The sequence below is a fragment of the Gavia stellata genome, chromosome 1 (assembly GCF_030936135.1).
Source record: "Gavia stellata isolate bGavSte3 chromosome 1, bGavSte3.hap2, whole genome shotgun sequence".
Classification (NCBI taxonomy): domain Eukaryota; kingdom Metazoa; phylum Chordata; class Aves; order Gaviiformes; family Gaviidae; genus Gavia; species Gavia stellata.
Genome location: NC_082594.1, coordinates 124,455,633 through 124,475,126, shown reverse-complemented (window position 1 = coordinate 124,475,126; position 19,494 = coordinate 124,455,633). Strand labels below are relative to the sequence as shown.

General features: G+C 44.8%; 1 protein-coding gene across 1 annotated transcript; it reads left to right on the top strand.

Annotated features, from left to right (window-relative positions):
• The first annotated feature begins 9,924 nt into the window (after positions 1-9,924).
• Positions 9,925-17,333, top strand: TMEM45A (transmembrane protein 45A). Its single transcript, XM_009819800.2, has 5 exons — positions 9,925-10,114; positions 12,315-12,527; positions 13,270-13,454; positions 15,678-15,823; positions 17,235-17,333. The coding sequence occupies exons 1-5, from the start codon at positions 9,925-9,927 to the stop codon at positions 17,326-17,328; spliced, it is 828 nt and encodes a 275-aa protein (XP_009818102.1). The 3' UTR covers positions 17,329-17,333.
• The last annotated feature ends 2,161 nt before the right edge of the window (positions 17,334-19,494 follow it).

Genomic DNA, 19,494 nt, shown 5'->3' with positions numbered 1-19,494 from the left:
TGGTGGGACAAGAGGAAATGGTCTCAAGTTGCACCAGGGGAGGTTTAGATTGGATATTAGGAAAAATTTCTTCACTGAAAGGGTTGTCAGACACTGGAACAGGCTGCCCAGGGAGGTGGTTGAGTCACCATCCTGGAGGTATTTAAAAGACATCTGGATGAGGTGCTTAGGGACATGGTTTAGTGGTGGACTTAGCAGGGTTAGATTTACGGTTGGACTTGATGATCTTGAAGGTCTTTTCCAACCTAAATGATTCTATGATTCTCTTGTCAGCTGGTTCCTACTCTGTTTCTTAGGTGTGACCAAACATGCTCACGCTCACTTGCATGTTGGCAGCAGTGGTCATTTTGATCGTCCTTTCCTACCTGTGAGCAAGGCAAGTTCCTAAACCCAGGGATTATAAATAATTAAACATCATTTTTGAAATGTCTTAGTTTTTAGTAGAGTGCCACTCTACTGTGGTGCTCCTGTCTTATCATGCAGCATGAGCCCGACCTTGAGTTCTGGCACTGCTTTTTGCTCCAGAAGATAAAAAGAAGTCTTAGGTTCCTTCTAATCAGTTTATGCTTGAATCAGGACCTGCTATAATATTTTAATGCTATCTGAGCAAAATTCCTAAAACTCTTGCTCCTTATGACCTGAGACATTTCTAAGATACAGAGTGTAGCACCTGTAACGCCAGTGGTTTTGGAAGAGGATACAGCCCCTTGCTGCAGCTGCTGGTCTGATTGAATTACAAAGCTCCTACTCCATAGCGTTACTCTTGCTCCCTCCATTAATTCTGTCACCTGAAGGGCAGCAGGAGCTGAAGCTGCTGCTACTGTAGCCTTGAGTTATGGAGGACTCTCCAGTTTCTGTTAATGTTGCATTAGCGCGAGCTGATTCCCATTTAGTGAGTACGAGGTAGTCCCATAAAGAGGAACTACACCTATTTCTCTGACACATTTTGATTTTTCTAGCTGGGCTAACTCAGACAGCCATTTCTCCCAGCTATTATCAATGTTACAGACTGCCTTGCCAATGCTCCCATTTATTCATTAGTGTTTCTCTTCTTTTCCGACCCACACATCTTTCTCCTGCTGAGAGTGCGTTTGCCCCAAACAACAGTTGGTAGAGGCAGCGCACTTGGTCACCCTTGTGAGAAGCAACGCATCAAGCACCCTGATCTTGACAGACAAGACTTGCAGAGGAAAATTCCAGGTACAAAGGCAAGTCAGTCAAGGCAAAGCTCTAGGGGCAAATCTCACCTTCTGCTCTGTTCCATGGCTTTATGGAAATTACTGACAAGAAAGCTTTCTTAGAATTTTTTTTTCCTTCTTATCACAATGCAATGTTGCAAGCCCTAAACACTCAAATATCATTGGTTACAGCATCCAAATCCGTGAGATTTAAACATTTATTTTAAATCACTTTGCCACCTAGGAGCCCCGAGGGCTCCCACTACCTAACTGTACTCCACAGACAGACAGGATGGCTGAAGGTTAAGAATCACTTAATCAAATAACTGCAGAAAGCAGAGATTCAAGAAGAAGAGGCTGGATTTCAGTAGGAGGAGACAGCAAAATGCAGCACAGTGTCCCACCAGAAGCCAATATTCCGGACACATGCTCCTGGTTTCCAGTCCCCTCCCTAGCAGGGGACAGAAGTAGTTCAGCTCTTACAGGTGTCACCTGCTTGTTGCCCAGGTACGAATTGTTATGAGCATCACATTGGCTGACTAAGCCGGTTTGTAATTTTTTTGGTATGAAAGCCAAGTCCTTTTTATGAACACAAGCAAGGGCTTATTAATGCTCTTGCATTTTGTTGAGATGAAAGCTTACTAGCTTGCACAGCACAGCATGACACTTCTGCTTACGGTATTTTGTTAGTGTTTGGTGATTCTTCAGAACAGGGTCGTCTTCGTGATATTCCAGTTTCTCATTCAAAGGCCTCAGTCACCCCAATATCTGGTACTGTACATAACGAAGATAAATCTAAACGCCTTTTCTGCACAGTCACTGGTAGCCACAGTAAGGGAGCAACCCTTGCAACCAAAGAATTATAAATCATATTGAGGTCAGCAAGCCCTGCCTTCCATACCTGAAGATCCGTCCTTCTCCAAGGACAGAATTCCTCACTTTTCTCTGTCACACCTGGCTTCCCTGCAGGCAGAAAATAGCATTTTGGACCACTCAAACATTGAGTTTTCTCAGTAAACACCCCTTTTTTGGTTGTGTCTTTTGTCTTCAAGAAGTATTTGGAAACAAAACCAATAGCAGCAGCTTCTAACAGTCGATGAAGTGCTCTGTAAGTGTCAAATGTAAGACTTGTCACAGCCTGGGTGGTCATTAATATTTATTACAAATATTTGTCATAGTTCAGTGGTCCTGTTAGCTTTGCTGTCTTACTAGATCCTTCCACCGAAGCCCTGACTATATTGTGAAGGTACTGTAAGACGAGGTCCATAAAAGCGATGCTAACAGAAACCAAATCACATTTTATTTCATTTCCTCCCTAGAGCTGGGCTTTCAGCAATAAATAGTTGATGCAACAAACTTTTGCTCTCTTGACATTTTCCTAGCATGTCTACCAGGAAGCGGAGAAGATGTAGGTGAGCGCACCTGGAACTACAAGGAGCAGCCAGGGATTATACCCTACAAAATTGGTTTTGGTAGGGTACCCGGGGAGCGATCTTCTTACTGGTGGTGTGACCTCTGCTTGACCATGGGCCTTCGGGGATACCTAGGGTCCTGCAGAGGTTGTTCATTGAAGTGACTTGGGCTATTTTAAAGACAGTAAGAGGAATTGACTTTGAAAAGAGAGAGCATAGAGGAATTTCCCTAGCTGGCACAATTCAGGGTAAAATCTGGAAGCAATAAGAGCTCTAGCTGAGCCCAGCGCCAGGTGGACCGGGGTGGGGAGCCAGTCTTGGACATCAGCGAAGAGGTCCTGCAGCACAGCAGTGGGATGTCGCAGCACGTCCTTCCACCACGCCGCCTGTCCGGCAGCGCTCAGCCGCGGCCGCACACAATCAAAAACTTGCTCGAGTCTGCTGGGTTGGGACGATCCGTGCATCAGCAGCACCTCTCTTTGAGGGCAGCAGTCTGCTGTGACCCTCAGCGGGGAAGGGAACTGCTGCTCTGCAGAGAGGACAGCTGGAAGGTCACCCCACGGGAGGCAGTGGCTACCGCCCGGCTCCTGCGGGCAGGGAAGCAGCTGCGGTGGCTGAAGCCAAATGTACTCCCGCAGGAGGTAGCGCTCTCATACCTGCAATACTTTACTCACATACCCGTGCTATTTCACCCTTTATTTCAGCCGGCGCTAGGAAATACCAGGTTTTATGGCCAATAAAGAAACTATGAATCTTTCATAGGAAAAAATGACTCTCATGTATCCCATGCAATTACAAGATTTTTTTTTTTTGTGCATGTATGTTTTTTGAGCCTGTGGTGGTCTGAATAGAAGGCTCCAAATTGGCAGTCCTGAAGACCAAAAATTTCATGTCCACAGACTAGCAGCTGCTCTGATATCAAGAGCCAATAGTAAGATTATTATGGAGTGTTTGTTGTCTCTGGATAACCCCTGGAGATGATAGCCTGCTCAGCTACGGCAGCAGAAACGGAGTCAGCAGGTACACAGAGAAAGGGGAAAGAAAGCCAGAAAGCTGAGGGTCGCAAGAGATGAAAAACACGGTGAGGAGCACTCGAGGGGCTGAGAAGGTCAGGTATCTGTTGACAGATGCAAGGCACTGAAAAAACCAGAGCAGTTCAGGTTGTGGGCCCAAACTCAGCACTATGAGAGATTGTGCCATGGAGTCCCTCCTTTCTAAGGCCAATATATAGATTTCTGGCCATTACCTCGTTGGGATTTTTGGTTTTCATCCCTGTTTTGTAGGCCTGAAGATTTTATCAGGGTTGAATTCTTCTCTTATAGGCTTCAGAGATGCCTATTCATGGTATTTCTTTTTTTTTGACCTAAAAATCTTTATCTCCCACACCCTTAAGCCAAAAATATTAAGGCTGTACTGTTGTTTTTTAGCATTTCAAGAAGTCTTGAGTCCTGCTTTCATTAGCATACACAGTACTTTTAGTTCCAGTTTAATTCTGAAGGAATTACAGGTGCCAGGTGAGTATTTCCTTAACACCGGAGCAGTGATCTCATCTGGAAATGTGGGGCTGTAGTTGCTGAAACGCTTTTTGTCGTGACATGAAATCAGTGCTGCATTTAGTGAACAAAGTAGTTAGAGCAGACAGTGTTTTTCCGATCAGCGTGGCTCTGCGTGATGTTTCCAATTTAAGGGCTGCAGGATAAAAGGCATTTGCCTCCTGAATACATCTTTGACTGCAAGTAGGAAACTCTAGTACTGAAGTAAACTTGCCTGTGATTTTCTTTGTCTTAGACGCATTCAACTTTGCTGGGTTCCAGTTTTGGGTAAAAGCTGTATGAGCACAGCTTGTGCACTGCTCAGAAAGTGTCTACAAATGTGTTATTTCCTCCTCTTATCTGGGTGCATTATTCTCACTGACATCATGATCGATTCCTGCGGCTGTTACGGATAAGCAAACATTTTGTATCAAATATTACATACTCCACATAATTGTTTCCTAATCTAGTGCATAGGAGAAAACTAATGCCTCAGTTTTACTGTTGCAGTAAATTTGCTGATGTGTAATCTTCGGCTTTAACTTTTGCTATCATACGGTTCTGTAGCAGAAACGAATGCGTTGCAGCGCAGTGAGTGTGTGGCCTCATAACTTGTGTCATTGCTGGAAAAAATCCCACATTTCTGCTTGACAGTCCTCTTTAACATCCCCCAGGGCTTGATAAACACAGGAAATTGCACTGCTGTGGCAGGAGAACGTGCAGGGAGGGGAAGCTGCCTGCTGCAGGGCTAGCTCTGGCTCCGCTACCCCTTCTGTCCCCATCCAGTCCAGGTCCCGCTGCCGAAGCCTCCGGCTTTTCTTAAAGGGAGAAGGGGAAAACAGAGAAACTAATCTAGTTCTTCTTCAAGAAGCGATTGAGAAGCCGTCTGAGTAACCAGGTGGTAGAGCTAGTTTCTCCATACCACTTGCAAGTCTTGCCTTAGAGTCCCCACACGGGCGGCCTCAAGAATCAAACTGGTAAATGTTATGAAACATCCCTTCTAAAAAAGTCAGAAGATGTTTAAATCAATCATGTAAGTCTGCTTCTAGCCTGCCTTTCATGCTTCTGCTGGTGTAAGTGAAATAATTTTCAGGCTAAAAAGGCAGCTTTTAACACCCGCAAAAATGCACCCCTTTTCTTGAATGCTGACTTGGAAACTGCCTTTGCTCATCCCCTCCTTTGCCATGGATCCCCATATCCCCTCCTGGCCCCAAGGAGTAAGATTGAGCCTGAACCGAGGGATGAACTTTCCAGGTACACAAAGCAGTACTGCTACATAGGGAATTTGTGGGCGACCGTCAGCAACCTATATTTGGTCAGCAAAGTTTGAGTGTAAAACACTTTTGCAATACTACGCAGCTTTCTAAGTGCTGGAAAAGCCTGAATCATACAGAGCCTTCTGTGATTACTGCAAGAAAAAGCATGCTTGGAGTTCTCACCTGTGAAAAAAAAAGCATCTCACACTCACAGGTAGCTGTAAATTATTCTTGTCCCTTATTCCAATCAGCTGCAGAAACGTTGCCTGCTACTTCAAATTTATAAACTACCTCAACAATTGAATTTATTGCCATAATTATGCCTAATTACCTCTTTCTCCAGTTCCCCTGCGACCACCGGTCCCTGGGCAGGGGTGCCAGGGTGGGGGTCCTGGATGAGGCTGGTTGGGGCAGTTAATGCCCATGGGTGCCCTTGAACCCTGACAGCAGCCTCCCCTCCCGGCGTGCCCCACACCCTCCCAAGAGCGGGGTTTCAAGGAGTACTTGCTGCGGAAAGCCCGAATCTGGGCTGGAGCACGCTCCTTCTCCGGTTCCTGGGCACGCTCCTCGGGGTGCCAGCCCTGCTGCTCGGCGGGGAGGGAGCTTCCCCCAGGTAGAGTCCACAATTGGCTTTGCCAGAGCCCAAAATTCGCTGGTGCCCTGGCTGCTGTGGCCCCATGGCTGCTGGTGGTGGTGGAAGGGTCCTGGCTGGTGATGCTTCAGAGTGGAGACATGAAAAGCTGAGTGAGCCTGCAGGGATCCTGGGGGTGCACGCAGCAGGTAACAGGGGCGATTCCATCAGCAACGGTCAGGGAGTCTGCGTACGCCGGCTGGAGAGCCAAACCCTGTCACCCGCGGCAAGGGCTGTGGCCGGGTGACACCGGCTGTCTGTGTGCCTCTTGTAGGCGCCAGCACCGTTGGCTTTGCCTGGCGGGGTTAGGAGCAGGATTTGGGCAGGGTTGAGGTTGTGCAAGAAGGTCACCAGCGGCAGGTACGCATGCAGCACCTGGTCCGACTGGGTGGCTTTGGGGGGCGGTGGAGGGAGCGTGGGCAGACCCCGCATGGCCAAACCCAGACCTCATGGCACCCGGTTGTGGGGCAGCCTCAGGATTTTCTCCGCTTGCTTCTCTGGCAGCTGATGTGTTCTAGGGAAGGTTTGCTGCTGAGAACGTGGCAGTGGCTCTGCCAGCACCCCTGGCCCTAAAATCACTGAGGATAAAAGAGGGTCTGGGATTTGCACATCTTGCAACATCAGTTCTCCAGTGATTTGTTTGCTAGCTTATGGGATAAGGCTTTGTAAAAAATAAACCCTCAAATTTATTATTGTCATAACACGGTGATGCCATCTTGATCCAATAAACAGCACCTGAGATACCAAAACCGCCTGGCCCCCAAGCCATGCAGAAGAGGCGGCAGGAGCTTCTTTGTCCCAGGCTGCACAGGGGGATGCCAAAGCGCAGCGCGGACCGGCAGCAACCTGCCACCCTGTCCTCCTCTCCTTCCACCTCCCGTTGCACCCCTGCCTCACACCCCCCAGATCCACCTCCTGACCCCGCAGTGCTCTTCCCGCAGGGGAGGCTCCGCTTATCCCCGCCGTGTCCTCAGCGTCGTACGAAGCCCCCCAAACCATGCGATATCACCTGGTTTACTCGCGGGCAAAACTTCCCAGTCACAGGAAAACTGTGGGTGGTGGCAGTCGACTTCCAGCCTCGCCGAAATGAACTCTCAGGCCTGATACGAGAAAATTCATGATTTGGGAAGTTTAATCAGCGTAAGGCAAACTTTGTCCTGGTGTTTTTAAGTTTGCTAAGGATTTAAAGTATAATTCGTATCATTCATAATTCATGTAACTCCTTTCTGAAGCTGACTGCATTGAGATTCAGTGTTCCATAGATCTGCCACAACAGCCGGCTGGCAGAGCTGACGTGTCTCTTCCTAGAGAAATCCTACGAATATTCCCCAACGTCTTTGGATGAACTCAAACTGAAGTTTGCACTCCCTAAAGCTAATAATATATGTTGTACTGCTTATAGGAAAAAATCAATTTTTCTGGTTCTGTTTTGTTTATATTGGAGACGCAGCAGTAGCTGCTGTATCAGTCTTTTCCTTTTCTTCTTTTCCCTTGTTTTGAAAGGTAAAAAACAGTTTTGAACAGAGTATCTTGATGGATTACCCAGATTTAGGGCAGAAAAATCCTGCAGGGTTTAGAGCTCTGGATACCCCAGGTGTGAATTTACAGATTGAAAATCAATTTTAAGTTTTGTATACCGCGCACTACAAAGGACATGAACACGCTCTTCTTCATTTGACTCCTCCTGCAGCTGTAACTCTCCTAGAGGGAGGCTTTTCATAGGTTTAATTTACCTTTTTAATCCAGTATCTCACTTTGATGTGGGGTACAGGGTAAAACTTTCCATTTGGAGTGTGATGTACCTGTGGTGAATAATAAAATAACTAATGAATGAAGTCTTTCTAATGAACGGTGTTCAGTGAGATCAGACATATGGCGAGGAAAGGCCACTCCTCCCCTCCTCCTTTCATTCAAAGAAGGAAAAAAAACCAACGTGTCTGAAAAGACAGCAATGCCTTTCAGGCCAGCAAGTTTTAGAAGAACCAGAAATTAAGGCTTTCAAAGCAAAAGAAGTATTTAAAAGCTTAAAGCAAAGTTTAAGCGACTGTCTACCATATCAGCTCCTGTTAGTACTGCCCTTTTTGGAGGCAAACAACGGCGCAGTGAGTACCGGCAGTGATGCACAAGCTGGTCAGACTCTTTCAACTAAAGATGTCCCGAAACGAGGTACCTCTTCTGCGAGACCGCCGAGAGTGGGTCCAACCTGCGGGGCTGAGCCCCCCAACCGCACCACTGAGATCCTGACTGCGCTGTAGGCTGCAGTGCTCTCCCCACCTGCAAATATAACACACAGGCATCAACGCAGCGGGGCTTTAAGGGTGGTGAGGGAGGCAGAGGAGGCAGAGAAAGGCTCTCCTGACCCTCGGACCCCCAGAGATGGAGGTGGTCATCACCATCCTGGTGGCTGGGGTGCCCGTGCTGAGAGCGTTTCTCTTTTCTTGCACTTCAATAATACTTCCCTAGAAATTAGCTAAGGGGAATTTTATCCAGGGAAAGCTTTTAAAGCTCACCCCTCCCCTTCTGCAGCCCTTACGGCGGGAGAAATCGGCTCTGGAAGAGGGGAGGACAGGCAGCAGGGGCAGGACCCTCTTCAGCATGCCTGTTTAAATCACAGCCTGCCTTGTGCTACGCATGAACAGTCGTATTTTTTTTCTTCTCCTTTGTGGCTATATAGGTCATGCAGTCTCCTCATGCAGTTGGGTAATAGTCTTATGGCAGCTTCAGGACCTGTGCATGTGGAAAAGTTTCTCTTCTTAAAAAAAACCCTAAAAATATGCTTTCAGTGGAGTTTAGCCTCCAGAAATAGGAGAGTGCTCACGCTACGTGACTAGACAGCATTACGTGAACCAGCTGCAAGTACTCCATGGCCCACAAGCCACAGTTTAAAACTTCTTATGCAGAGCTGACCATAGGAAATACTTACTGAAAAGAAAAATATACCAGAGCCTCCATGTTCTATTCATAACCAGATGGCTCCAGTGCAGTGTCATGATCGATTTTTAAGTCAGCAACAGCAATAACAGAAAGTACAGATTGCCAATGCTTCTTATCAGGTTATTCTTGATCGTTGCCTGTGCAAAGATTTAGCATGCCTTTGGGTCATGATGCACAACAACTCAGTTTGCAATAACTTAAAGAAAAATTGCAATTTAATGTTAGAACTGTCGTTTTAATGAAGAAGCTATTGGAGCTAAGTTAACTCTCCTAAAAGTTGGGCTGATGACCAGAATTGCTAGGTTTTATTAATGACACTGCTTTTAAATGACTGTATAACACTGACCAACTAATAACCTTATCACTCAGTGCACTTGATGTACTTAATAATATGTATCTAGTCGTGGGTGCATAATTCACCTATCAAATATTGAGAATGACTTGATGTTTGTAAATCATAATGAGACATCCAGATTGAAATACAAAATACAATTTATTAGCGAATAGTTATCCATCGGATCTGTATACAATACATTTTTCCTTCTGTCGGGTATTGTCTTGATTTCTGTTTGTGAAGTAAAGAAACATAAAACCCTCTCTAAATGTGACAGAACCAAATTGTGAATATTCACGTTCTCTCTTTTGCTAATACAACTTCAACAGCATGACATCGTGTGCTATGGCTTGCTTTCTCTTAACTTGCCCCCTGCCAGCTCTGCATTTCAGGTCAGCTGCTTTGCAGTTGGGTCTCTTACTCTTGTTCTGCAAAGCTATGACACTGGGGAGGCTGCTGGGTGTTTTGAACAGCCAGGGGAGATAAGTACCCAAATTTATTGTTAAATGAAGTGTGAATACTTAATTCAGTGACACCCTTTTGATCTATGCAAGGAGATTTTAAATTGATACCCTACAGAATTCTCCTACTATTCCCACAATGGATCCGCATTTGTTTCACCTTCAGGTACCGCCTAGCAGAAAACCATGGGCAATTTCAAAGGGCATGCCCTCCCTGGAAGCTTTTTCCTTCTTTTTGGCTTGTGGTGGTCAGTGAAGTATCCGCTGAAGTACGCCTGTCGAAAAAACAAGAACGCTTGCTACCTTGGTTCCAGGGCAGGATTTCAGCGCCTGGAGTTTGTTGAGGGGATCGTCAAAGCTGTCTTTGCCCTGATTGGTAAGTAAGGTGGACTTGGGGCAGACAACAAAAAGGCTCTTTTAAATTTTGTTCTCTGATAAAACATCTCTCATTGTGTTTTGGTATTTTGTCCTTCAAGCACCATGAATCTACGAACTAGTGGGGCTCCAGCTAGTAACTACATAGTTACAATGGTGACACGGTTTCCAGCCATAGTGGTCTTTGGGAGCTTCTTTAAGGTCTCCTGACTACTTCACAGCTGGTCCATCTGAGTGTTCATATGCTGTTCGCTACTTCAGGGAGGGAGATAAGATATTTAGGCAAGGGGCTCTCCCATGCAGACTGGGACCACCAGACCGTGGGGGCATTGCTTTTCTATTTTGAATCCAGCCATCGCAGGTGTCGGCAGTCTCCACTGAGTTATTGATAAAATACGTAAATGCAGATGCTTCTTCATTAACGTCATTCAAAAGTGAAAATATTCACAAAGAAAGACTGCACTCCAGACCTTATTGCTGCGGGACTGTTGCAACGGGGTGTGGGGGGGGCTGTTTCTCCTTCGGTGGTGGACTGGCCTGGGTACAAACCCATGGGGGTGGTTTAGTGAGCTGTGCAGCCAACTGGAAGTGCCTAATTCTTGGTTACATTCCAGCAGGCTGTATGTCAGCAATTTACCTTTACAGAGTAAGTAAGCTAAAAAACAGGGGACCTGGGGAGCTCAGCACACGTGGCTCTCAAGTTGAAAAGGATCTTAATTTTTAGTATTTTAATATTTTTTAGTATTTTTATATTTTCAGATTCTATCTATCTACTCTTCTTTAGACGCTCAGAGTTGCCTGGTTTCTGATGAAGGCGCAGGCTGTGCCAAAATCTTGTTCTTGCTTTTCCTTCCCCTCTGGGTGTTGTATCAGTTAAGATAGATCAGCACTGAAGTGATGTTGTGTATACAGTATACACTTTGATATGCCTTAAAAAATTATCAACGCCTAAATAAAAGTGTTCATTTTGAGGTGTGAGTGAGGACGTCTTCCCTACAAATCTCCCAGTCAGTGTCTAGAGGTAGTCGGGCAGCTAAAACACTCATCCAGTGTTTTTGGTTTCACCCTGAAACACAAAGCTATTGTTTTAACGTATAGTAATTTCAATTCCAGTCAAAAATGTGGACAAGGAAGCCTGGCAAGGACAAACAGTAAAAACAGCAGAAGGAGTAAAACCTGCTGTTTCTGTGTTAGGAAAACTTGAAATGAAGGTGGAAAACCACTGCATTTGCTCTGCAGCTTATCTACTTATACAGCAGGATGCTGGCCCACGCTTTATAAACAATATAATGAACTTCAATGTTTTAAAAGCATAACGTATTTTAAACCCTTCCCAAACTTCATTGATCATATCAAGTATCTAAAAGCAGCTTTTCCCTTGATGGAGTACTGCGGCTAGTTAGCAAGACACCGAGGGGCCAAGGTAAGGGAGGCAGTGGAGCAATTCAAATACTAACGCAGTATACATTCTCATGGGACCTTTAATAACTCTGCACGGTGGAGGGATTTCCTTTTATGGCTTTATAGGAAAAATCCCCTTTGAATGAAGAGTCTGAACTCTGCCATCCTGCATATTGCAGAGGACTGAAACGGTAAATCTTTGGTTTGGGGACTTCAGCGTGTGTTATACTCATGTTTGAACCACTGGGAAAGGCAGCTGAAAAATTCAGTCAGAGGACTACTACAATAGCAATTGTTTAAAAAAAAAAAAAGCAGCACAGAATAGCTGTCTCCATTTTCACTGCTGGGAACTGCAAGATGCAAACAGACCCACCAGGAGTGGAGCTGAAGCCCGGTTTCCTCCGGCTTTCTCCTCTCTGGATTATGTGATGCTTAATATATGCTTGAGCTCACTCTGTGGTCTTGCCCTCAGCAAAGCAACTTATTTCATCTCTCCCTCACCCACTGCCTATTTTCTTGAAAATTTATATAAAATTAGTATCTTTGAGCCCTCTGTGGATTTCCATTTGATTTTGGACAACGTGTTAAAAACTTTATTGGGAATGGCTGAACTGGGCAGAAGGAAGCAAAACACAGCAATCACCCAGAGCAATCCTCAGGCAGCCAGACTAAACCCCAAACCGACTGGTGTTATGCTGCGTGGGGATATATTGTTGCCTCTGTTGTTTGTATAAAGACTTATCATCAGTCTATACCTTAAGCACCAGGACAAATAGTTATAATTCTCATTTCATGTGCAGGAATGGTGGCCGAGCAGTTTGTTCCCGACGGACCTCATCTGAAGTTGTATAATTATGAGGAAAAGCACTGGGATCACTTGATGAACTGGCAACATGCCACCATGTACCTCTTCTATGGAATTTCAGGGTTGGTTGACATAGTGGCTCACGGGACCAACGCGTTGCCCGTGGCCATGGACAGGATGATGCTTTCCTTAGCAGTGTTCATCGAAGGTCAGTTTACCTCTCCCTGCAGAGGTGCCCGTGACATTTGCAGAGGGGTATCAGTCTCTGGTCTGGGAATCTCAAATCAACCTCAGAGAATGAGCCTATGGGATCTGCGTGTTTATCATCTCCCTGAAACGCTTAAAAAAGATCCGTCTTGGCCCTCCTTAAACTGCTGAGGGTTTGTCTGCACTGCAGCCCAGAGCATGATCACACATTGTAGAGGTGGATCTCTGCTTTCCTAACTGGCTCAGATAGATAGATAGCAACAGAAATGTTATGAAAATAGCAGCACAAGCCTGTTTTGGGTAAATGCTCAGCAGCTCAGGCACGTGCTTCAATGTATGTACTGACATGGTACGCAACTTGTTGGCTAAAGCCAGTGTGAGCGCGTTTACCTGCACAGCCGTCGCATGTTGGAGTTGGGCTGGAGACACGCTCAATCTATGTTTGCTGCATGCACAGTATATCTAATAGCATCCCTCTATCTTCAGAGACAGATGAATGAGACTCTCTGTTAACATGTTTTAAATGAAAGGTGACAAAGCTGCAGCTTCCCACGCAATTCCCCGGTCTGAGCTCGGGAGTGGGAGTACACGGTGTGTAGGCATCAGTCTTAAAAAATTACTTTCAGTTCAACTGAGAAGGTGATATTGGCATAAAGGGAAATGCTAAAGGTTCACTGTTTTCTAAAAGCAGGGAGATTACAAGGGAAGAAAATACCTTAAACTGATGACTTAATTTATTGCAGGTTTTCTCTTTTGCTACCATCTTCATGGGAGAGCCATGCTGGATGTTCATGTTCATCAGTTATTGCTATTTGCTATTTTTGGAGCTGCTGTTTGCATATTTCTGGAAGTTTTCTTCCGCGGCAGTATTGTGCTAGAGATGCTCCGTACAAGCCTCTGCATATTACAAGGCAGCTGGTTCTGGCAGGTAAGTCACTTTTCTGCCTTAGGAATGTCTTCCTTCACCAAATTTAGTCATTTACCCCCTCGCAGATGTTTCACAGGTGATACAATATGTCTTTTAAACAGAGACCTCAAAGGACTCATAGAAAGCAATGCACTCTTAATGTCCCTTTAAAGAGATGAAAGTATTTATCATATCTGTTTCACGGATGAAGAAGCCATTTTTTATTCTAGTGTCTTTTATTTGAATCAATAGAAAAGCTAAGGTGGTTTTGTTGAGTTCTCCATTGCGATTGAACATCACCTCTGAGCTCTGTAACATCTTGTTCAAAATTTGCCAGCCAAATGGCAGTGATTTTACAGTCCGGCAATCTGCGCTGTTCTTTACAAAGACAGTCCCCGCTGTCAGCTGCCGGAGCGGCGAGTAAATGCCCTGGGAGTACTGGACAGGCGAGGCAAAGCACCCATTGACATTGCGTGAAGAGGAACAAAGGCGCAAATTACCTTTCATGTTGGCTGCTTCTTTCTACCTTCTAAAAAGCATTTCAACAGTGGCAACCTAGGTTTAAAAGGTATTTGAGCTCCTGATTTGCATTAAGAGGTTGAGTGATGTAAAGCCTCCTGCTTTTCCAGTGTTTGGGAAACTGAGCCAAAGAAGTAACAGCCCAAACTTTTATACTCCAGGGTTGTGGCTCCCAAAAGAATTCAAAATGTGGCTGCCATGCCTTCACTTACTTGTGATTCTATCCAATATCTACAGAGATCTATCTAATAGATATTTGATAGCGACCCTTTCTCTGCTGTCAAACAAGAGACAGAACTTAATGAATTGCTGTGATCTTGTAACAAAGAAATAGGAGCGCTAGTTCCGATGTGTGTTTCGTCTTATAGTGGAGAACTGAGGTCACTCCAGTGATTTTTCTTTCCGGCATGTCTAGACTGGCTTCCCTTTTTTTATATGCTGGCCAGACACGATTAATAAAAACGTTTGCTGTTCCTTAGGAGAACTGGACACACAGCACCAAATCAAATATTTAAATACTTGCTCTGGCAAGAAGACAGACCTCCGAAATGGCAATGTTTTTCTATAAGTGAACTCAAGAACCTGGTGCTGCCGCACTTGGTGGTTTATTTTCTTGTTTGTAAACTTTTCTTCAGTGATTTAAGAAGCTTTACATAAGAGGAATTAGATGCAACCATTTATTCTTTGTTGTCTGCCTAGTCTAATTTTAGAACAAGTTATTTCTTTAGCTCTGGAGACAATGCGATTTTTGTTTCAAAGTAAAAAATGGAAGAACTAAAAATACAAGAGATTTAAGTGTGGCTTTTTTCACATCCGCATCAGACTTCAACCGTATGTGTGACTGAAAACCACATACTGGCGGCAGCATGACAAATTTGTAAAAGGTAAAGGGACTTTCTTTCTGCATCATCAACACCCTCATTCATGGAATTCTCTGCATGGAAACGCAAAATGCACTCCTCCCCTCCTTCCCCTCCTCCTCTTTCCAGCTCCTAAATTCTCAGCTAAACAGCTGAGCGGTGACTTTGAAGAGTATTAGGCAGTACAGAGGACTGGTGCTTGTCAAGGCAGACCCCTGTGTAGCCATGGGATTAGTAGTTTCCCAGCTTATGCATTAATCTGAATTTGATCTTTCCCAGCTCTGAATAAACAAATCAGCTATGCATTTCACATGAACTTATAGCCTTGGGTGAGAAAGCTCCATTTTTAAATAATTTCAAACCTGACCTTTTCCCCCGATGACCCAGAAGAAAGAGACTTATGGCTCACCTTTATTTCTTAATTTATTATTCATCTTCTGAACCACGTAACACATTCCCAGATGCTGTTGGGAAGAAGCGAGTCAGTGCAAACGGACGGGCAGGTTGGCTGGTTGGTGATGTGCTTGCAGTTCAGCCCATACGTGGCTGAGCACCAGTCCCTCTCCTTACAGTATGTAATTGTGATGGCTGCAGGACTTATTGGGCCGGCTCCTTAATTCGCTGGGCAAGAGCAGGGGGTCTCTGGGACTGGCTCTGCATCTTCAAAGGCATTTCTGCACAAAACTGTGTAAAATGATCCGTCGCATCTGAGTGTGACTGCAAAATTGGTTTTGATAATAATCACAGAAATAATCAGCTCTATAAGAAAATGAAACATCTGCCTTGTGATGGGTAGCACAATACATGAGATGGCATAGGATATATGTCAAATGACGTTTGCTAAATGTCTTTTATTTTATTACAGATTGGTTTCGTGCTTTACCCTCCAAATGGGAGCCCAGAGTGGAATCAGGCGGATCATACTAATATGATGTTCCTGACCATGTGCTACTGCTGGCATTATGCCTTTGCTTTTCTTATACTGGCAGTGAATTACACAATCGTCAGCTGGTAAGTTACTTGAAATTCTAAAACTTTGGAGACCTGTCTATTTAGTCTAGCAGGAGCTTCATTTTAGAAAAGTTTCACTGACAAATCAAAAGGTTTCCACAAAGTAATTAATTGTCTTGCAAGGTAAAATAAAAACAGGTATTCAATGAAGACAACATTACTCATTGCTTCAGTAGAAAGTGGAAAATCGTTCATAAAGTACAGCTCTGACAGCATAATGCTTCTCACACAAAACGAGCTCTTTTTGATAGTCTTCCACATTTGTAAGTGCATAAAAAGTGACAAGGCAGAGAGAGCTTTTTTCCCTACAGCATCTTCTCTCCCAGTGCTCATCTCTACTAATTCCAAGAGGCTTAGTCAGCAGCCTTCATGACTTCACTTCCACGATTACTGGACAGGTTTCATTGCCAGCAATTTCCTATGATTAGACATGAGTTCTTTTTCACTAGCCAGTTTCATCCCCTGATTAGTCTAAAGTTAGCCCTTTTCCTTGCTCCCCAGTGTTAATTCCGACAAAATTCCAACTGCAGAGTTAACTTGGTTGTAAAAATGAGCCTGATTCCGCCATGTGTGATCACTTTCTGCCCGCAGGACCTTACCAAGCCTTTGCCTGCACTGTCCGAAACATGCTTCTCACCCCTCGCTTTACCCCTGCCATCCTAATAGCCCTATTTAATCATGCTTTGGCCATAGGTAGTTCTTGCAGTCTTGCTTTGCACTGAGGAGGTGCCATGTCTTTTTGGATCTCAGTCCAAAAGGCACCAACACTCAAGGCTGGGTAGCTGGTTTGTTGTGGAAAGGACGGCAACTGTAAAGAAGGTGACAGCAATCTTACATCCCTTCTGGTGCTGGGAACGGAGGCTGCCGCAGCATCAGACAAGCCCCCCCCCATGTTGATCACGGCACGCCGTGCAGAGTTCCCGTCCGTGGGGAGGTTGGCCAGACTCACTCTTCTTCACAGCTTTATAGCGCTCTTCCAAATGAATGCAGCTATCGGTCTTGTACCTTCACAACATTGAACTTTCTGGATGTTACAGTGAGGTTGGTGTACGCTCTTAGATGTGTCCACAGGAACAAGCTCTTACAAGCAGTACGTACAGGTGGCATGGTTAAAGGCAGCACATGCTAACGTCACGGTACATGCGCACATTGTATAGTGGTCACTCATGCTAAAATACAGGTATCTACAGTTGAGGCTTGGGGTTAAATTCTGCCCAGATGCTGCTTGAAAACACTATCTCCTCTTTATGTTGTCTTCCACAGTGGCCCACTTCAAGTCTTCATAAATCAATCTTCCTAATTCCCCGATGAGATGCAAGAGTTAAACAATTTTTTACCACGTAAAAATGGCCACATGAGCCTTTGAGTTACTATTGACAACTCTTTTTTTTGTTGTTGTTGTTGTTTCCAGGGCAGTTCGTTCAAAGGTTAAACAGTCCCAGTCCATGGAAATGGGATTACTGAAAACATCTGAACGAGATCAGGAGTCAGAAGATGAAATTTAGTATGAATATGGCTTGACTAGTTTACCCACTCTACCATTAGGCTAACTGATACCTCATTTCTAGGTTTGTTTGCTGTCTTATTCATTCTCTACTACAACCTGCTATGCAAATATCATCCCCAGAGTACTGTCTACATCTACACAGTTACATCTTTATTTGCGGAGGGTAAGCTGGGTATCGATTTGTGGTGGTTGCACTAGCACCTTGCTTATCACATGCTTCAAAGAAAACCAGACCAATATTAGACAGACTTGGACTGGATGAGGCGGCATGATGAAGTCTGTGTGTTTGCCTCATTAAAAGCTAAGCAGAATGTTTTCCAGCTGCTGCTGAATGGGCTGTTAAGTTTCCATAATTAGGGTGTCCAAATAAGCGTTTTTGTTGCCCTGCAAGTAACTGTGCATAAATAACTGTGCAGACCTGGAAAACAGTAGAACAAGGTAAAAAATCAGAGTCTCGCAGCTGTCTTGTATAACACCTTCATGTCTCTGCTTGTGGCTTTACGTTAAATGGAAAGAACTAGTCACTGCAAACTCATTCAGCGCTTCCTTGAAGAGCATGTAGTGTGTTCACTCCCGCAGAGATACTCCCAAGCTTGGTAGGAGGACCAAAGAGGTGTATGACGATCAAAAGCCACCACAGTTATTCATTCCCATGCCTAGATTGTCCTGCTTTTTTGCTATCATTTGACTTTGAAAGGCAGTGAAGTGACCCAGCTTTCCCTCAGCCCCTGGAGCAACTTTTCCAGAAAGGCTGGGGGGTGTCCAGTGGGGCAATGCCCATCCGCAAAGCCAGTTTCTTTTCCAAAGTTATTTCCTTTCCTTCGGAGGAATTTGGTGGAATTTCAGCAGGGTTCATAGCAGACACGCGACTGGACCCAGCACCTGGGTCAGGAGCGGGTAATGCTGATCTGTGGGCAGGATGAGATGGATTTGCACCCGGATTTATTCACCCCTGCGAGGGCTGGGCAGCCTGCACAGTGCTGCGTGGTGAGCTGCGGGAGGGCAGATGTTGCCTTCATAGCAGCTCCATGCCCAGCTACCCACAGCAGTGAGTGACTTACAAAATAATGATTTTTTTTTTTAATTGTATTTATTTTCTCCACTAAAACTGAAGTCTCGATCCGGTGAAAACCAGAGTGCCCTCCCCAGCGCTCAGTATTGCTTGGGATGCGCTCCAACCTCAACAAAAGGGAAATAACTGCTACGTGGCAAAAGAAATGTATATCAGCACGTTGCCCCTGCGGGGTGGACTGTTGAAGCATCGCTCTGGCTCTAATACATCTTTCGAAAGACTTGCACAGGCAGCTGGGCAGGAGGGAGCACTTGCTGCACCGCTGCATGTATGCTCTGCTTTCCAGAGGACTGAGCACAGGATGCATGCCGGTGGCCGTGGGCTGTTTTACATATCCGTCAGTGGTAAGGTGGTCATTCTGGAAAACAGCCCTTCCATTTAGAACACCTTCTAAAAATACTATTTTCTAATTATTTTTGGAAACAGCCTAGTGCAGGACAACAAATTCTGTTCAAGTAGTACCGGTGCATCAGGTTTGGTGCTGCAGAAGTGTGTTCCTTCTATTATTCAAGTATTTTCAGATACTCCTAAGGGAATGCAGAGCTGGACTCTGCTAGTTGGATGACAGCTGTAGGATCTGGCCTCTCTACTTTTGAGTTTCCCCTGTATTTTTTTCAGTGTGAACCAGAAAAAATGAGTAGCGTAAAATTATTAACTGCAGTAAGCTGATTGCTTAAAAAGATAGGCAATAAAATAGTTTGTAGCTCCAAGGGATCCCAGGACTCAGAAAAAAAATTAAAGGCTTTTCCTAAAGCTATTTGACCTTCAATGCAACATACACATTTACTTCATTTTTAGGACCCACTGTTTACCTTCTCTTTTTCAAGGAGCGCCTTCCTTAGCTGCACATACTGTTAATGCTGAATTTTAGACTGCCTTATCGATGCCTTTCCAAAATCAGTGAGGTTGTTTATTCTGAAGGAGATCTTCAGAAGGTACTTTGCTTCTCATAGGCAGGGACAATGCAAGTTTCTTCACTGCTTTTCTTGACAAATTATATTAATACTGTACAAATATTAAGGTGCTGTATCTCTAAACTAATGGGATAACCTAAGCAGGAAGAAAAGCATGATAAACTGGCTGAGCTTTGAT